The following is a 20545-nucleotide window of genomic DNA, read 5'->3' on the forward strand; positions in this document are numbered from 1 at the left end:
CGATCTCCTGACCTCGTGATCCGCCCGTCTCAGCCTCCCAAAGTGCTGGGATTACAGGCTTGAGCCACCGTGCCCGGCCGCTATTTTTATTTTATTTTTGAGGTGGAGTCTCCCTCTGTCGCCCAGGCTGGAGTGCAGTGGCGCGATATTGGCTCACTGCAACCTCCGCCTCCCAGGTTCAAGCAATTCTCCTGCCTCAGGCTCCCGAGTAGCTAGGACTACAGGCGCGTGCCACCACACCCGGCCACCATTGTGTATTTTTAAGTGTACTTATAAAATTAGTTCAGAGGCCAGAGGCGGTGGCCCATGCCTGTAATCCCAGCACTTTGGGAGGCTGAGGCGGGTGGATCATGAGGTCAGGAGACTAAGACCATGCTTGCCAACGTGTGTTGAAACCCTGTCTCTACTAAAAATACAAAAAAATTGGCTGGGTATGGTGGTGGTCACCTGTAGTCCCAACTACTCCAGAGGCTGAGGCAGGAGAATGGCTTGAACCTGGGAGGCAGAGGTTTCAGTGAGTCGAGATCGCACCACTGCAGTCCAGCCTGGCGACAGAGCAAGACTCCATCTCAAAATAAATAAATAAATAAACAAACAAATAAATAAAATAAGTTCACAAATTTCAGAATGCTCAATCTTAAAAGCCAGTATATTTTCGGAAACAGAATGCTGATGAGTTTTCTACTTTTTGCAGTGTATCACATCTTGCAGTTGCATGTATTTTTAGTGCTGTTGGCCAGCACTAAAGGTGGGGCCCTCAGCTGAGCTAATTTGGAGTCCCCTCATTTTAGCTTCAAGTTACCATCCTTGGTTATCCCAAGAACATCTGGGATTTGTGATCTGATGTGTTATCTGTGGTTTGGTGGCGTATTTTGCAGGCATAGGGTCCTATTCCTAAGGGAATAAATGGATGGCTTGATGCTTAAGCATGAACTTAATCATCGCAGTAGTGATTAGAGAGTATTCAACACATACCCTTGCTTGTAGGATGGAGTACACATTGTATTCTCTTTTGATATGCAATATTCTATTCATAGCCCTATGAAGTGATTTTTTTTTTAACAAAGTTATATGGATTATTTACAGGCACATCATTGGGAAAACTGCATTTTTATCATGTTCACTTAAATGTTGAGGTTACATGTAAAGCAATTTTTAGGTCACATCTAATACGTTTTAAGAAAACATGTCTTCTGTTATAGCGGTAATGACCAAGTCCACTCTTTCTTCTGTGTCATATACCATTATCCCTATTAATACTCTTTGGGCTTCTATAATTATAAAGCAGATGTGTATATCAGGAAGAGATGTTGATTTCAGAGTAAATTTTTCTAGAAAATAGAAGCTGGAGAAAAAGGAAAACCCAAACTTGGCTTCGTGCTTGAAGAGACAGCACTGCTGTGTGTGGGCGGGTGGCTGCGTGCACCCGCTGCTCAGAAGTGCCTTTTCTCTCCATGGGGATAACTGGCTGTGTATCCAAGATGTGGCCAGGAGTAGGCAAGCAACGTGTGGGCAGGCTGCTTGTTCTTTTATTAGCATCTTCATTGTACTGCATCTTGTCGAGCCCAGAGCATGAACTGCCCTGGGTTTCTAATGTCTACCCTGCTTCCCACCTAATTACTCCCCTGAACCCTAAAGTGAGGGAAGGAGAGTTGCTCTTGTGGGGTGAGCTTTTCCTGGGGTGGCTGTGAACCAACCTGGCATGTGGATGTTCTTGGGTACCCAGAGCTGTCCTGGGCTCAGGCTTGGAGTCAGCTTCTTAGCACCGAGTGCAGCCAGTCATGGATGGAGGTCACTGTGTCTCACATGTTCCATTCTCCCTTTCCTCCATGACCTTGCCCCTCTGAGTCTCTGTAGCACTTTTCTTGAGTGTGTCCAAGGCCATTTTGCCAAGAAGTAGCAGAACTGGGATTTGAAGCCATGACTGTTCGGTTACAGAGCCTTAGCTTTGAACTGGGGTTCTACTGCCTGGCACCCCTGCACAAATCATGGTAACGTGGTAGGAGGCAAGCCCCTCCTTAGTGCCATTAATAACACCCATCTTATAGGATTGTGTGGAGGACTCAGTGAAGTAATCCGTGAAGCACTAAACACGTGCCTGACACAGAGTACGTGCTCAATAAATGAGCACTTGTACTGATGACAAAGGTCGTGGCATTAATTCTCTCTCCTAGATTGTTCCTTCCTTGAGGACAGGAATTGTGGCTTCCTTAATAGCCTGTACAGCAGAGTTTCTCAACTTGGCACTATTGACATTTTGGGCTGGATAATTCTTGTTGTGGGAGCTGTCCTGTGGATTGTAGAATGTTGAGCAGCATCTCTGGCCTCTACCCACTACATATTAATAGCACCCCTAGTCATGAAAATAAAATGTCTAGACATTGCCAAATTGCCCCGATTGAGAACCACTGGTCTGCAGGTATCTCTCATGGGGATCACAGGGCTTTTATATTCTCTTCTCTGTCTCTGTCTCTCTGTGTGTGTGTGTCTCTCTCACACACACACGCTCAGAGAAGGTGGTTAAAACAAATTTGTTGAAGTTTGAGAATTTTGAGAACAAAGGAAAAATTTTGGAAGACATTTTAATAAACAGGTAGACTCTGTCCCATTCCAGGGTCAACAGAACTTCATAATTAGATAGTTTCTTTACTGCAACCCTGCACCCCATTGCCCATCGTTTTAGAGTTCCAACCAGTTAGAGGATTTTTCTTGCAAACTTTCCTTAAAGCAGTGATAGTATCAGCTCTTTAAATAATACTACGCGTGATGAAGTGGTACTTTTCGGGATAATTTTAGACCAGCAGACTTGCTGCTTGAAGGGGACAGGGCGATATTTGGTAATAATATATATGTGATAATATGTATGTGATATTATTATAATGTAATATGCAATAATATTTGGTGTATCTGGTGGCTCTCAGGCCAGTCTTTGATCGAACCTCTCAAGCTATGATTTATATTATGGTCAATATTAGCATAATGCAGTTATCGGCAATCACTTGCAGTTGCTTTGAAAGTCAGAAGGATGGCTAATAAAAATCTTAGAAAACAGGCCGGGCATGGTGGCTCAGCCTGTAATCCCAGCGCTTTGGGAGGCCGAGGCGGGTGGATCATGAGGTCAGGAGAACAAGACCATCCTGGCCAACATGGTGAAACCCTGTCTGTACTAGAATACAAAAAAAAAAAAAAAAAAAGAGTTACCCGGCGTGGTGGCGCGCGCCTGTAGTCCCTGCTACTTGGGAGCTGAGGCAGAGGAACTGCTTGAATCTGGGAGGTGGAGGTTGCAGTGAGCCGAGATCGTGCCACTGCACTCTAGCCTGGTAACGGAGTGAGACTCCATCTCAAAAAAAAAAAAGAAAAAAAAAGAAAAGAAAATCTTAGAAAAAGAAGAAAATTGTAATATTTCAGAATATTTGTTGGGGAGGATATATGTGCTCAAGAAATACATACTGAGAACTTACCATTGATGCTAGAGATTGAATTGCCCCATGTCTATATGAAAAATGAATAGAATATAAACATTTTAAATTGAGCCATGTCTCTCTGTAGTATATTTCTTTTATAGAAATTCATGGAAATGGTATCTTTTAACTGAATTATTAACATTGGGGGCAATAGGCTTTAATCATTATCTAATACCTGTACGTTGTTTTGAAATTCATAGCCCACCACCATTAGTTTCAAAATTGGGTTCTTACTCAAAGAGTGACGAAAAAGCACCAGTACCAAATGGTCTGGCTAAAATGCCACATGGAACTAAATGCTGGGGATGGTCATACAATGAGTTTTAAGTGGCTAGACCCTAAATCAGAAGCACTTTCTTCTAATTAGCACCATGGTTCTTAATCCTGTCTATGCATTACAATCACTCAGTAGCTTAATACAAATGTTGCTTCCCGGGGCCACACTCCAAATTTGTCTGACTCTCTGATTTAGTTGGTCTGAATGGGGCCTACACATCTGGTATTTTTTAAAAGGTCTCCAAGCGATTCTAATGTGTACCTCCATTGAGGACCAGGGAAGGTGCAGGAAGCCTGATAACCTTTACTCTCCAGCCTCATCCTCCAATTGCATGATTGTTTATGGGATTGTTGCTGCACACCCAGCTTAGTCATAGCATTCTTACTCTAGCTTTTTTTTAGATGCGATGTTTATTTATTCTTAAAAAAAAAGATTTCTTTAGCACCTTTATTCTGAAGAGCTCTTAATTGCTGTACTTAGAACTTCTAAACAGTGAGCATTTGTCAAACATAGAATAGCAGAATAAAGGGGTTGGACCTGGGGTGAGGAGGGCTGTCTCATGGTCTCCTTTGAGTGCTGGCGGGTGGGGGCTGCACGTCTCCTTACTTCTGGGCCCATTGATAACTGACCTAAAAGTGCCTTTCTTTTTTTTCGGTGGGGGGTGAAAAAGTAATCTGTTTTGTACCCACAGCAGTGCACTTTAAACACTTTAAACACTTTAAATATTTGTATTTTCAGTAGAGACGGGGTTTCATCATGTTGGCTAGGCTGCTCTGGAACTTCTGACCTCAAGTGATCCTGCCACCTCGGCCTCCCAAAGTGCTGAGATTACAGGCTTCAGCCACCACGCCTGACCTCATCTTAGACTTCTGACCTCCAGAACTGTAAAATAATAAATGTGTGTTGTTTTAAGCCACTAAGTTTGTGGTCATTTGTTACAGTGGCCACAGAAACTCACACACCTATTGGACACTGGCTGCATACCTGGTTCTGTCTAAATGCTAGATATATTTGAACTCTTTGTTTTTGTTTTTGTTTTTGTTTTCCTTCACTGACAGATATATTTGAACTCTTTACTCCCCACAGCAACTCTATGAGGCAGATATGATTTATTATCCTCATTTTATATGAGGAAATTGGGGCCCAGAGAGGTTACGTAAACTGCCAGTTGATAAATAGTTTCTGCTGGTCTCAAGAGGGAGCTGGGGTAGACAAGTTGGCTTGATGCACTTGCTATACAACTCTTAGGAAAATATCACAAAAATAACATAGGATGCCCTCTTGAGAGTGGACCAGAAGGATGCTCCCCCCACAGAAAGGAGAAAGTTACCCACACTCACCTATGTAACTCATGCACTGTGCCCAGAAGCAGTTAATTATGGGCAGAGATGAGAGAGAGATTCCAGGACAGCTGCCCTTAGTGGTTGGTACACTGGATATGAACACTAGGATTGGTGAAAGACAAAGCCAGAGCAACAGTGGCCAAAGGTTCTTATGCACAGACATCCTACTTATCATCATGCACCTATGTCATCATTCTTTTAAAAGGGTGCTAGTTGTGTGCTTAAGGACAAGGAGCTGTGACCTGTGTTGTCATCCCTGATGCATGTTCTGTGTGTGACTTCGTGACATGTGGATGACTTTTGATCTCTGAAGGATCAGGAACACAGTCTGTGGATCTTCACTCCCTCCCTGGGTGTTTTGGGTCTTGTTCTCTAGCCCACCCACCCAGGTGCGATTAGGAATAAAGGAAAGAGCAAAGGAATTTTCCTCAAGGCCATGCCAAGCATTTCATCTTATATGAAAAAGAAAAGAGAGAGAGTGAGAGTGTGTGTGTGTGTATGTGTTGGCTACATTTAGGTAGAAAACAGGCTGGTGAGAAGCGTAGAACTTGGTTAAAATTTCTAGCCAAAAGTAAGATTTTTAAAAACATTTATTTCTGGATCCAATCCCTGTTGCCCATTTCTATGAATAATCACCATTTGTTTTAATGTGAATAATAGCACAGAGCAAATTCAGCCCCCTGAGTTTTACCATTTTAAGTGATTGCTTTAGGCCCATGAGGCATGTACTATTTATGAAATTGCATGGGTAGTAATGGAAAAAACAACAATGACAGTAGTAACAGGTGACATTTATTGAAACTTGCAATGTGCCAGGCACTGTGCTGAGGGCATTACCTGCATTATTTCATTTAATCCTTACAAGAACTCTTTGAATTAGGTTGGTAATTATGCCCATTTTACAATTGAGGAAACTGAGGTTTGGAGAGGTCAAATAACTAGTCAGTGGAGGGGTCAGATTTTTCTTTTTAAAAAATTTATTTGTTTTTTTTTTAAGCGACAGGGTCTTGCTCTGTTACCCAGGCTGGAGTGCAGTGGTACAATCATAGCTCACTGTTGCCTTGAACTCCTGGGCTCAGGCGATCCTCCCAGCCCAGCCTCCCATGTAGCTGGGACTAGAGGCATGAGCCACTATGCCCGACTCATTTTTAAATGTTTTTTATAGAGATGACTGGGTGTGGTACCTGTAATCCCAGCACTTTGGGAGGCTGAGGTGGGCAGATTGCTTGAGCCCAGGAATTCAAGACCATCCTGGGCAACATGGAGAAACCCTGTGTCTACAAAAAATACAAAAATCAGCTGGGATGTGGTGGTGCGTGCCTATGGTTCCACTTACTTGGGAGGCTGAGGTAGGAGAATCACTTGAGCCCGCGAAGTTGAGGCTGCAGTGACCTGTGACCACCGCACTCTAGCCTGGGCATCGGAGTGAGACTGTCTTTCAAAAAATTATTTATGTATTTTTTAAAATAGAGACAGGGTATTGCTGTGTTGCCCAGGCCCGTCTTGAACTTTTGGCCTCAAGTGATCCTCCTGACTCAACCTCCCGAAGTGTTGAGATTGTAGGCATGTGCCACTGTGCCCAGCCTGAGATTTTGATCAGAGGAGCATGACTCTGGGCGTTGACTCATTTGGCTGTCCTACAGTGTTAGTGTGGAAAGCTGTCACTGGAGTACAGCAAGTCAGCACTATCAAGCCAGCCCTTGTCATTGTCAGGAGCTGCGGGAAGAGAGGTGTTTTGCATTGCTGCAGGGAACTGACCTCTTTTAGTCAGGGAAGTAGTTTGGGGCAGCAGAAAGCAGAACTTGCACCTGCTGGTAAGATCTGAGTGGTCACTGACAGCCACCTCCGCAACCCCGTTACCAGGGCAACAAAGATGGGCCCGGTAGTAGCGGTGGGCTCTGCCACATCTCTCTGTGCATAAGAACCTTTGGCCACTGTTGCTCTGGCTTTGTCTTTCACCAATCCTAGTGTTCATATCCAGTGTACCAACCACTAAGGGCAGCTGTCCTGGAATCTCTCTCTCATCTCTGCCCATAATTAACTGCTTCTGGGCACAGTGCATGAGTTACATAGGTGAGTGTGGGTAACTTTCTCCTTTCTGTGGGGGGAGCATCCTTCTGGTCCACTCTCAAGAGGGCATCCTATGTTATTTTTGTGATATTTTCCTAAGAGTTGTATAGCAAGTGCATCAAGCCAACTTGTCTACCCCAGCTCCCTCTTGAGACCAGCAGAAACTATTTATCAACTGGCAGTTTACGTAACCTCTCTGGGCCCCAATTTCCTCATATAAAATGAGGATAATAAATCATATCTGCCTCATAGAGTTGCTGTGGGGAGTAAAGAGTTCAAATATATCTGTCAGTGAAGGAAAACAAAAACAAAAACAAAAACAAAGAGTTCAAATATATCTAGCATTTAGACAGAACCAGGTATGCAGCCAGTGTCCAATAGGTGTGTGAGTTTCTGTGGCCACTGTAACAAATGACCACAAACTTAGTGGCTTAAAACAACACACATTTATTATTTTACAGTTCTGGAGGTCAGAAGTCTAAGATGAGGTCAGGCGTGGTGGCTGAAGCCTGTAATCTCAGCACTTTGGGAGGCCGAGGTGGCAGGATCACTTGAGGTCAGAAGTTCCAGAGCAGCCTAGCCAACATGATGAAACCCCGTCTCTACTGAAAATACAAAAATTAACCAGGCATGGTTGTGAGCGCCTGTAATCTCAGCTCCTCAGGAGACTGAGGCAGGAGAATCGCTTGAACCCAGGAGGTGGAGGTTGCAGTGAGCTGAGATCGTACCACTGCACTCCAGCCTGGGCAACAGAACACGACCCTGTTTCCAAAAAAGTAAAGTCCGTGATGAGTTTTACTGGGCTGAGATCAGTATAGACAAGGCTGCCCTCTCTGGAGGCTTTAGGGCAGAATCTGTTTCCTTGCCTTTTCTACCTTCTAGAGGTTGCCTGCATTCCTTGGCTTGTGGCCCCTTCCTCTGTGTTCAAAGCCGTTGGTGTAACATCTTCAGATCTCTGTGACTCCGATCCTTGCTTCCATCTTATAAGGATCCTTGTGATTTCATTGTACCCATCCAAATATCCCAGAAGAATCTTTCCATCCCAAGATCCATAACTTAAATCCCATCGGCAAAGTCCCTTTGCCATGTGTGGTAATATATTCACAGCTTCCAGAGATTAGGACATGGGCATCTTTGGAAAGGGGAAGGGGGCATTATTTGATCTAACATCAAAAGTATGAGATGTTTTTGTAAAATGAAACAAATGTTGCAGCTTCCTAATGCAGCTTCTTAGGCCCACCTGCTGGCCCCCTTGACGTTGGTTTTTCTCTACCTAGGTCTGTTGTGTCGGGTCTGGACTCCCCTGCCAAGACTAGCTCCATGGAAAAGAAACTTCTCATCAAAAGCAAAGAGCTACAAGACTCTCAGGACAAGTGTCACAAGGTATTTATTTCCGCAGCCGGCCTCCTTCTTTGCTCCAGGATCCTCCCGTCAGTATATGCCAAGGGATCCGCCCGGGGCCGCTGCTGGCTCTGAGCCGCCTGATCCGTAGAGAGTGAGGCGCTCCTGCCCTCGCTGAAGTCGTGCCTCCAGCAGCTCAGAGGGAGATGAATTCGGGCCTTGCCGTTGCTGTAGATCCTTTAAATCTAAACCAGAGGAGGCCCTGGATTTAAACGGCCCGTTTCTCAGCATGACCCAGCCAGATGTCTGCTTCTTCCGGCAGGTGGCCTGGGTCCTCACCTGTGGCTGAGATACATCCCATCTGCTTTGAGTGATGCGAAGTCTCTCTTCCTAGTCTTTTAAAACTCCTGCTAATGTCACTGCGGCCACTGTGTTGATTACGCTCAACGTCTCTTAACATTCACTGTTCCTGCCCAGAGGCAACGCTCTGGAAACTAATAAGTCACTGCTTGCCTGGGACTCCTAAGAGTGCAGACGAATAAATATCTCCTTGCCCTATCCTGGATTTGTCCTCTAGATCTTTGCAAGGAGATGGGGGGGGATCAAGATGGATTTGGGATAAAATTAAAGTGACGTCTGCAAAACAAAACAAAAACAAAAGCAAACAGGTGAAAAATGATGATTGTGGCTTCCTTGCTAACTGGGTTAGAGAAGTGATCAAGTGTGAACCGGGACTTGAATGAGAGGAGTGACTTAGCATTTGGTGACTGTCCTTAACGAAGAACTGTGCGCTCCTGGGCGAAGAAACAATGGTATTTCCATCCCAACTTAACTTTTGGCGAATTAGCCTTAGCCCAGACCACCAGGTGGTTTCGGAGGCTACTTGAGATGTGATTGCTCCTAACGAACCTCCATGGGCCTTTTTAACCTGTCGATGTGTTTATTTCAGATGGAGCAGGAAATGACCCGGTTACATCGGAGAGTGTCAGAGGTGGAGGCTGTGCTTAGTCAGAAGGAGGTGGAGCTGAAGGCCTCTGAGACTCAGAGATCCCTCCTGGAGCAGGACCTTGCTACCTACATCACAGAATGCAGTGTGAGCCTTCCCTGAAGCCCCCTTCCCTTGGAGGTGGCACTTCTTGTTGTGTGTGTCTCATCCTGTTTCATGATGGCTCCATGAGGCACATCACAGCCAATGGCAGAGAGTAGAGAGAGAGCACAAAAGCACGATCTATGTTTTGCAGAGTAGTGACAGCCAGGCGTGAGGTCCCCAGGAAATGAGATTGGACTCATTTCCAGCAGAAAGTGCAGGTAGACGGCTGGTACCATGGAGTCTGGAGATGGGAGTAATCCATCTTTGCCGTGGGTTGCAAAAGATCTTAACATCTCCCATCCCAACCTCTCTGGTCTGCGTTGTGTCTGACATGAGCAGCCTTGAGAACCAGACTCCCAACTATGTACAAGAAAACTTACTTTCAATCTTCCTGACATCAGATTTTCCATTGGCCAGAACCAGTGTAGCGACAAGAAAATAGCCTTGAAAACCCAAACCCTCTGTCATTATTTACCATGTGACTTTCGTTTTTTCTTTCCTTCACAAGAGTAGACTGTCTTCTTCTCCATTGTCTTGTTAAATTTTTCATTCAGGTGTTTTTTTAATGTGCCCAATTAAACAGTCTTAAGAAGTTGAATCACACATTTCTAAAGTTTTTTTCACAAGGGAGAGGAAATCTATAGAACGTGGCTGATTAAGAATAACTGCTATGTTTCCATTCCAGACTTGGCTGCCTTTCAGTGGTGGGTGAAGTTATTCAGCTATGTATTTCAGATATAGATTTCAGTGCCATTGAAGCATTAAGGAATTCTTATGGATGAAAGGTGTCCAGGAAAAATAAGCCAGGAGGTAGAAATAGACCACTTGGAGTCTTAAATGACAACTGGGCAGAGGATATGAAGTCATTGCTACTTTGAAAGAGGCATATGTACTTCAGGGCCCACAAATAACTGTAGAAAACACTTTGTAGCCATCCACATGGTGATTGTAATAGCTACTGGGTCTTAATAGGTTTTAGTTCTGAACATGCAAGTAAGTATCTCCTAGGACAGTAGATGGTGGCAGGAGACAGGCTGATGCAGTTTCCGGCTGGATCCCTAAGGTCACCAGGTTGGGATGATGTTTCTTGAACCAAGGGGTTTTACAGGATGGAAACCGGAATCGGCAACGAACTGGAAGTTGTCAACTGTGGTCCGTCACTTGAAAGTGTCCTGGTGTCTGCGAAGCAGCTTGCAGCTCTCTTAATGAGTCTTTTCAAACAAAGCAGGATCCACAGGGCATCCCTATTAAAATTTTTGCTTTCTGCAGAGCTTAAAGCGAAGTTTGGAGCAAGCACGGATGGAGGTGTCCCAGGAGGATGACAAAGCACTGCAGCTTCTCCATGATATCAGAGAGCAGAGCCGGAAGCTCCAAGAAATCAAAGAGCAGGTAGGCCTGCTTGCCTGGGAGCACAGCGGCATCTCGGCTCGCTCGGACCTCTAATTTCAGGAGAGGCATGTTTGAGACAGAAACAGGAAGAAAGGGAGAGAGGAGCAGAGTGGAAGAGAGGCAGGTATATAGGTCATTCAGAAACTTTAAGTTTCTCATAATTTATATACATCATAGAGTGCTTGTTCCAGCTCCTTTTGAAGCTGATACCCCATAATGTCCGCTTTTAAAAATAAAGATGTAGGTTTAGAGCAAGAGCGGGCAAACTTCAGCCTGTGGGGCAAAGCCGGTCCAACACCTATTTTCTGTGACCCACAAACTAAGAATGGGGTTTACATTTTTAAACAGTTGGGAAAAAAATCAAAAGAAAAACAATATTTCATGACATTTGAAATTTATATGAAATTCAAATTTCAGTCTCCATAAATAAAGTGTTTTTTTTTTTTTTTTGGAACACAGCCATGCTTGGTAATTTACATATTGGCCCTGGCTGCTTTCAGGCTACACAGTCAGAGGTGAGTGGTTGTTACGGAGACCACGTGGCCTGCAACGCTGAAACTACTTACTGTCTCTTTTTACAGCAAAAGTTTGCCAATCCCTGCTTTAGATGGTTAAAAAAATTAAATGTTTTCATAGCTTTTCAGATGCACTTTAAGTTTTTGAGCGAAGCCAGGCTAATTCATAGTTTTACTTGTAGAAAGAAATATTCTACGAGAGAAGTTCGAACCATTCTGGTTGAGTCAGGATTGACACTGCGTATCTGAGTGCAGAAAGCTGTCCCCTGTGTTTTCAGAAAGGAAAAGCGAGACCTTTAAAAACCCCACTCTTTTTTTTTTCTTTCTAAATGGGTTTTCTTTCTAAATGGCTCATTTTCGTATTGCCTCATTGTTTCCTTTTTAGCATGGATTTTTGTGTCTTTTGAAAAACCGTAAATAGAGATTTTAATGAAGAGATGGCAATGAGCAATTGGAGAGCTGAACTATCAGCTGCCAGGCAACTCTCATTCACTTCAGAAAATCTAATGGAAACATTGATGGAAATGAACATTTCTGTCTCTGGGTAGCACAAACTTAGCCATCTGGCTGGAGCTAACGCAAGAAACTCCTGCAAATAACTCTATCCATTAATTACTCTTTAAAAAAAGAATTACTGTCTTTGGAGTTTTGTTGGCATAATATATTTATCATCTGAATATTTTAAAGTTGTGATTGGTATTAATATCCTGTTGCTTGATAAAAACATTATAAATAAATGTGCATAGGAAGGAAACCCTGTAAAGGATTATCAGATCTCTGAATAATGCAGTCTTAGAGGTTTTGAAGGCTGCACATGGGCTTTGAGAAATCTGCTTTGACAGTTGACTCATGCTCCTTTTATCAACATAGTTTTCATCCTAAAAGGTTCAAGAGGTAGGAATCATTTTCTCCCATTAGTTCAACATACCTGGAAATTTACTTTTGGTGACATCCTGGGGAAATGAAAGCTGTGTTTGGCCACCAGAGGGAGCAGCTGGTGTCCATAGATTCCTTAGAAACGGAATTATCAGGACATTTTGAAAAGGTATATGTTGGTGGCCGAGTTCAAAGAAATGCCTTTTATGATTCCTACCACAGCTGGCATGCATGTGGAGTCTTAGATTTAATGACTGCTAAAAGTTCCATTGTGGGGAAGAAAACTTCATGGTTTCAGATTTGATTTTTCATGGGAACAAGGATTTATTTTATGACTTTTGGTAAGTTTTGTGAGAGCAGGATGTTTGCAGACCAGGAGAAAGCTTTTAATGCTTGCAATAAACTTTCAGTATTTGGTTTGTGGCATATTGATTTTTTCCAGACTTGGGATTTAATCCCTGATCTTTCTCTTAAAAATCTAATTTTCTATATGGCTCTTTATTTTTATTTTTTTTGAGATGGAGTCTCGCTCTGTCGCTGAGGCTGGAGTGCAGTGGTGCGATTTCGGCTCACTGCAGCCCCCATCTCCCGGGTTCAAGTGATTCTCCTGCCTCAGCCTCCTGAGTAGCTGGGACTACAGGTGCACACCACCACGCCCGGCTAATTTTTGTATTTTTAGTAGAGATGGAGTTTTACCACGTTGGTCACGCTTGAACTCCTGATCTCGTGATCTGCCCGCCTTGGTCTCCCAAAGTGCTGGGATTACAGGCGTGAGCCACCGGACCTGGCTGGCTCTTTATTTTTTTCAAAAATATTTTACTTCCACCTAGCTACCCCCTCTAGAGTATTTAGATTTGGTTTAAAGAAAAACACCTCAAAGTCTCATGGGAAATTTTGATTCCTAGATCATTACTAGCAATTTCAGCTTCTTTCTTGCTCCTCTACTCAGGAAAGGAAATAAAAGTGTGGGTAACACAGAAGTCACTTGTGTTCCAGGGTTTCTGCGTGAATAGGATCATACCTGATCCTTCCTCCCCACAAAATTCTGAAGCTCCATTCAGAAGACTTGTGTTAGGTGGGCCTTGAAACCTGTCTGCGTTTCCCCATCCTGAGATACCACAGCTATCTCTCAGCTGGTCGTGCAAACAGACCCGATGATCACCTTTCAGGTTTTTCCTGAAGCAGGGATTTGGTTAGCTGCTAAATTTACAGGATTTCCTTGAAGTATCCAGTACAATATCAAAGGATCCACAAATGAGTTAGAATTCTCTTCTGATGCTTGTAGCAGGCTGGGTGCCCCGAGAGCTTGGAGAGCTGACAGAGTGGTTGCCTGGTTCCTGCCTTCCTCCCTCTTACGTGCTGACAGCTCAGGGAAGAGAGATGTTGGGGGGGGAAGGAACAGACACTCTGTCCTCGCTCTTGACAAAACACAAAATTTACATTCCCTTCTCGCCGACATAAATTCAAGAAAGAAAAGGGAGCTTGAGGACAAAAGAAACTCAAGATTTGGTGTCGACGCCTGTAGCTAGGACTGGCTTTCCCATTAGCTCTAGCAGCCATGGTAGCTAGGGACCACTGTACTTTTAGGGTCTCATAACATGTTTTAATTTTTTCATCAGAAGAAAAAAGTTGGGCTTAGGTCAAAGACACTGTTTTCATAGATGATATTAATATTTTTGTATTTATAAGAGCACAATTGTAAAATGTAATTTTTATTTTTATGGAGGAAGTCAAGGAAGGCTCAGTGCTCACAGCTATGAAAGCCATAATATGGCTCTGGTTGAGGGGGTCCAGAAAAACCGATGTTCCATTTCACCTACAGCTCATGTTCTGCCCTGTGAATTTATTTATTTATTTGAGATGGAGTCTTGCTCTGTCACCCAGGCTGGAGGGCAGTGGCATAATCTCAGCTCACTGCAACCTCTGCCTCCCAGGTTCAAGCAATTCTCCTGTCTCAGCCTTCCAAGTAACTGGGATTACAGGCGCCCACCATCATGACCAGCTAATTTTTGTATATTTTGTAGAGATGGGGTTTCACCATGTTGGCCAGGCTGGTCTTGAATTCTTAACCTCAAGTGATCTGCCCACCTTGGGCTCCCAAAGTGCTGGGATTACAGGCATGAACCACTGTGCCCGGCCTGCCCTGTGAGTTTAGATAATTGGGAGCAGGTTATAAAGACATTTGGTTATATAATCCAGCATTGCCTGCTTAGTATGCATGACCCAGGAAACCTGTGTGCCCCAAGATTCTGAGGACTGACCTTCAGTAACATATGCTTTTGGGTGGGAGAGAGTGAAATGAGACCCGTGTTCCATTTTGGGCTGTTTTTTCCTTTCTCCTTTACAGATAATATAGGGAGAGGTGTACTTGCATGGAAACCATCCAGTTTTCATAAGAGCAGCAGTTCCCCTTTAATATGCTCTGGGGGGGGTCACCTGCTACAATAGGATAAAAGGTTTCCTTTATACCCTGTTATTTAAAAATTACAATTTATCAGTTAAAAAAATATCCTTGCTCAATCGATTATTTCTTGGGAGAAATATTCAAATATTCCTCACCAATTATTTCTTGGGAGAATGGATCTCAGAGATGTTACTGAATATTGTGATTTTCAAAGACTTCTTGATGCAATTCCTTGTTCATTTCATTTTGTATCTCTCTCGTCCTCACCCCACAAGTCACCTTGGATTACATAAGTGCTCATTCATAATCCTTATACTTAGCCTTGATTTTTGCTAACACAGAATGTTTTTATACTTTGTCCAAAAGTTTTCAAAATCACTGGCCATTTCTTCTGGTAAACCCAGTTCTGAGAAACTTGAATGTAAATGTTTTGATTTTAGAAATGCATTTTGGAAAAGGTTGGGCCGTTTGGATCACTTAAAGGGTTTGCCCAAGGGAACAGGAGAGTTCTTTCCTTGGAATTTTTCTCACAAGTTATTTTGACCGAAGCCAGTGTTTTGTGACTCTTCCAAATTTCAGGGTGACTTGCATTGCAGGAGCGATGTTACGGTCATCATTCAGTTTTGGGCCCAGAAAAATTAATGGTGAGAAACTGACATGATGAGTTTCACCTTCCAGAATTCTTTCCACTGAGATTTTCAATTACCCTCTTGTGCTGTCTGAAAGGTTAATTTGAAAACTAGTACCATATCTAATTTGTGTTAGGAGCACATGACTTCTAAAGGACAAATCTATATAAATGATTACCCTTGGCGGAAAACTACATGTAAGCGGTTTATCCTTGTTGTTTAAAGAACATCCCTTTCGGCTCTCCTGTTAGGCCTTAAGGGTCTGTGCATATTGTATGGTGTGATTTGCATGTGTGTTCCCAGTGGTTTTATTAATGACATATGCTCTACATTGAAACAGTCTTTTGTTTTGTTTTTGTTTTTGTTTTTTGTTTTTTCTTTTGAGACAGAGTCTTGCTCTGTCACCCAGGCTGGAGTGCAGTGGCGTGATCTCAGCTCACTGCAACCTCTGCCTCCCGGGTCCAAGCGATTCTCCTGCCTCAGCCTCCTGAGTAGCTGGGATTACAGGCACCCACCACCATGCCCGGCTAATTTTTGTATTTTTAGTAGAGACGGATATCACCATGTTGGCCATGCTGGTCTCGAATTCCTGACCCCGTGATCTGCCCGCCTCAGCCTCCCTAAGTGCTGAGATTACAGGCATGAGCCACCACACCCAGCCAAAACAGTTTTAAGGTTTAATTTTTTTTCTTTCTCGTCTTCACCCCACACTTCTCGCCTTTGCCTACTTGGTGCCTCATTCTGGGTCCATCTTTCTACTCCCCTCGTCTCTAGGTCTGTAGGTCTTTTCTTTTTCTTTTTCTTTTATTTTTTTAAATTTTTGAGATGGAGTCTTGCCCTGTTACCCAGGCTAGAGTGCAGTGGCGCGATCTCGGCTCACTGCAACCTCTGCCTCCCAGGTTCAAGCGATTTTCCTGCCTCAGCCTGCTGAGTAGCTGGGACTTTAGGCCCGCACCAGCACACCCAGCTAATTTTTATATTTTGAGTAGAGACAGGATTTCACCATGTTGACCAGGCTGGTTTTGAGCTCCTGACCTCAGGTGATCCACCCACCTTGGCCTCCCAAAGTTTTGGGATTACAGGTGTGAGCCACCTTGCCTGGCCAGGTCTTTTTTTGCCAATCTCTCTTCACTGTGCATCTTCCCTGTGTGGTTAATACTCGTCCATCCTCACTGCCTGTCTATTCTTTTCAGAGTTCTAAAGTTCACTTTTATTCCATTGCCTGCTCTTTAGGAGTACCAGGCTCAAGTGGAAGAAATGAGGTTAATGATGAATCAGTTGGAAGAGGACCTTGTCTCAGCAAGAAGACGGAGTGATCTCTACGAATCTGAGCTGAGAGAGTCTCGGCTCGCTGCTGAAGAATTCAAGCGGAAAGCGACAGAATGTCAGCATAAACTGTTGAAGGTAGTCAGCCACCCTCCAGGAGGGTGCTTTTTGGGTAAAATCATACATGATCTTAGCAAGAAAAAGGAGAACCTAGTTTAATGAGAAACAACCTAGTTTGAGAAATAGTAGAATACCTTGGAAAACCCTTGGTCTTTATTTACAGAAGATAACATTCTTATTTACTATTATTATCTTGGTCACAGAGACCAAGTAGTCTACACGAGTTTTAGGTTGTTGAGATTTCCCAATATGTTGTATCTTTTTAATTACAGGCTAAGGATCAAGGGAAGCCTGAAGTGGGAGAATATGCGAAACTGGAGAAGGTATACTTTCCATGATTGGTTTTGCTATTAGTATTTTGGGTAGATAACATTTTTCATGTTGTTATCAGTGGCCCATCATTGATGAAGAGTATTCTTAATGAATAGAGACCTCTCTTCGAGGCTTATTTTGATAGTCCACCTTTGGGTGACAACATTTAGCTATGGCTCTAAAAGAGGTAAAAGGCAGCTCATTTTTGTCATGCCTGCCCACAGCAACAAACCCAGACACTTAGTAAAACATACATGAAAATTGTTATTGTCTTAAAGCACTGAGCGACTTTCTCTTTTTGCCATTTGTATGTTGCTGGTCCTACGTACATCATCAACATGGAGCTTTGCACTGGGACAAAGTCTTCCCTGAGAGGCCACTGTTCTTCCTCTTTGTTAGTAGGTTCTGGAAACCCAAAGAAAAAGACCCCATAGAAACCTCAAGAGAATAGGACTGCAATAAATGTAGCAAGATGTTAATGCTGATTTGCCTTTTGCTTTATTTCCTGGAATTTTAATTATAGATCAATGCTGAGCAGCAGCTCAAAATTCAGGAGCTCCAAGAGAAACTGGAGAAGGTAAGCCCGAGGTGATTTTTCAGGAACTTACCCCCCCACCCCACCTCCTTTCCAAACGTCTTTCTTTGCCTTGTCCCAGAGCACGAAAGATGAAAGAAACAGAATTAGTCACCCAGCACTGAGGAAAATGAAGGGGGAGTGAGCGATTACCTGAAAATATCAGAGTTCTGAATATAGTTTTTCCTTTTGAGACATGTCAGCAGTGTTTATTTTTAAAAACCAAGCTGTGTGAGACTCTCAAGTAAAAGTTCTAATTATACTACGACAGAACCCAAGAGGCCTGCATCTCTCGCCTCAGGGGGCCTGGCACCTCATTTATGCACATTTGTAAGAGAAGCAGTTCCCCACCCAGACTGCTTTCTGCCAGCAGGAGGCCTGCCCTGCAGAAGACTGGAGGAGCCTTGGGGTTGTCACGTGATTGGGAAGGGGCGTGAGTTTGGTTTATAGCATCCTGCAAAGTTTGTGCTAATGGCCCTCCTTTTATTTAATTGTTTAATTATTTAAGTAAAAAAAATTTTTTTGAGACCGAGTCTTGCTCTGTTGCCCAGGCTGGAGTGCAGTGGTACGATCTTGGCTCACTGCAACCTCTGCCTCCCGGGTTCAAGGGATCCTCCTGCCTCAGCCCCCAGAATAGCTGGGATTACAGGCATGCACCACCACATCCTGCTAATTTTTGTATTTTTAGTAGACACAGGGTTTCACCATGTTGGTCAGGCTGGTCTCGAACTCCTGACCTCAGGTGATCGCGTGCCTTGGCCTCCCAAAGTGCTGGGATTATAGGCACCAGCCACTGCACCTGGCCAACTTATTTAACTTTTTTGAGACAGGGTCTCACTCTGTCACCCAGGTTGGAGTGCAGGGCATGATCATGGCTCACTGCAGCCTTGACTTCACAGGCTCAGCTGATCCTCCCACCTATGCCTCCAGAGTAGCTGGGACCACAGGTGTGCACCACTATGCTCAGCTGATTTTCTGTATTTTCTGTAGAGATGGGATTTTGCCATGGTGCCTAGGCTGGTCTCAAACACCTGGACTCAAGTGATCCACCTGCCATTGCTTCCCAAGATGCTGGGATTACAGGCATGAACCACTGTACCTGACCATTTTATCTTGTTTTTAAAATTTTTATTAATTTTTCCCCTAGCTTCATTAAGGTATAGTTGGCAAATAATAATTGCATAAACTTATGGTATGCAATGTGATGTATACACACACACACACACACACACACACACACTGTGAAGTGATTAAGTCAAGCCAGCTGACAGATCTATCACCTCACATTCTTCTTATGTTTTTTGTGGTGAGAACATTTAAGAGCAATTTTCAAGCCCTTCCTTTAGTTGAACACTGGAAATGCTTAATGGAAGGGCCAGAATGAATGTGGCTGTGGAACATACCTTTGGCATTGAGAATGTTTGTGAATGTGTTTGCTGGCTTGTTTTAATAGAGCTCCTCCTCCTCCTCCTTTTTAAAAATTGTGGTAAAAAACCCACATAACGTTAAATTACCATCTTAACCATTTTTAAGTGTACAGTTCAGTTGTGCTAAGTTTATTACCATTATGGGCAGTGGATCTCTGGAACGTTTTTGTCTTGTTACACTGAAACTCTATAACCACCAAATATGAATTCCTCTCATCCCCCCCACCTTTCTACTTTCTGTTTCTATGATTTTGACTACTTTATGTACCTCATATAACTGGAATCATACAGTGTTTGTCCTTTTTTGATTGGCTTATTTCATTTAGCATAATGTCCTAAAGTTGCATTCATGTGGTAGCATGTATTAGAATTTCCTTTCTTCTTAAGGTGGAATGATATTCTAGTTTTTTTTTTTTTTTTTTTTTTTTTTGAGACAGAGTCTCGCTCTGCCGCCCAGGCTGGAGTGCAGTGGCCGGATCTCAGCTCACTGCAAGCTTCGCCTCCCGGGTTCACGCCATTCTCCTGCCTCAGCCTCCGGAGTAGCTGGGACTACAGGCGCCCGCCACCGCGCCCGGCTAGTTTTTTTTTTTTTTTTGTATTTTTTAGTAGAGACGGGGTTTCACCGTGTTAGCCAGGATGGTCTCGATCTCCTGACCTCGTGATCCGCCCATCTCGGCCTCCCAAAGTGCTGGGATTACAGGCTTGAGCCACCGCGCCCGGCCCATATTCTAGTTTATAGATATACTGCTTTTTGCTTATCCACTGTTTGCCCCCTGCTTCCTTATTCTTGAGCTCTCTAATAAAAGCCCTCATGGCCCTCTTTAGCCAGAAGCTTGTGAGAGGATGCACGTCTCCATCTAGAACTGTGCTCTCCAATCAAAGTGTGAGGGAGCCACAAATATTACTTACAGATGTAATTTAAAATTTTCCAGTAGCCACATTTAAAAACAGCAAAAACAGGCCAGGCCTGGTGGCTCACGCCTATAATCCCAGCACTTTGGGAGGCTGAGGCGGGTAGATCACCTGAGGTCAGGAGTTCGAGACCAGCCTGACCAACATGGTGAAACCCTGTCTCTACTAAAAATACAAAATTAGCTGGACGTGGTGGCGCATGCCTGTAATCCTAGCTACTTGGGAGGCTGAGGCAGGAGAATCACTTGAACCTCAGGAGGCGGAGGTTGCGGCGAGCCGAGATTGCGCCATTGTACTCCAGCCTGGGCAACAAGAGCAAAACTCTGTCTCAAAAAAAAAAAAAAAACCAAAACAAACAAACAATAAAAACAGCAAAAACAGGCGAAGTCATTTGAATGAGATATTTATTTTTAACCCAGTGTATCTCAATATTTCCCATAGAAAAATTAACAAATGAGATAATTAAAATAAGGAGAAAATTAATGCTTCAAGGCAAATACATTGATATCTGGGTAGATCAGTCCATTTAGATCTTT

At 43.6% G+C, this 20545-nt stretch overlaps 1 protein-coding gene across 9 annotated transcripts in view; it reads left to right on the forward strand.

Annotated features, from left to right (window-relative positions):
- LOC105494878 (citron rho-interacting serine/threonine kinase) overlaps window positions 1-20545 on the forward strand; it is a 195409-nt gene that overhangs the window by 88478 nt on the left and 86386 nt on the right. For all 9 annotated transcript variants that reach the window (XM_011763857.2, XM_011763808.2, XM_011763815.2 and 6 more), the window contains exons 11-16: window positions 8432-8537; window positions 9445-9588; window positions 10855-10974; window positions 16632-16802; window positions 17057-17107; window positions 17620-17673. In XM_011763857.2, the coding sequence (XP_011762159.2) occupies window positions 8432-8537; window positions 9445-9588; window positions 10855-10974; window positions 16632-16802; window positions 17057-17107; window positions 17620-17673 (646 nt within the window). The remainder of the gene's footprint in view (window positions 1-8431; window positions 8538-9444; window positions 9589-10854; window positions 10975-16631; window positions 16803-17056; window positions 17108-17619; window positions 17674-20545) is intronic.

Source organism: Macaca nemestrina, chromosome 10 (genome assembly GCF_043159975.1).
Source record: "Macaca nemestrina isolate mMacNem1 chromosome 10, mMacNem.hap1, whole genome shotgun sequence".
Classification (NCBI taxonomy): domain Eukaryota; kingdom Metazoa; phylum Chordata; class Mammalia; order Primates; family Cercopithecidae; genus Macaca; species Macaca nemestrina.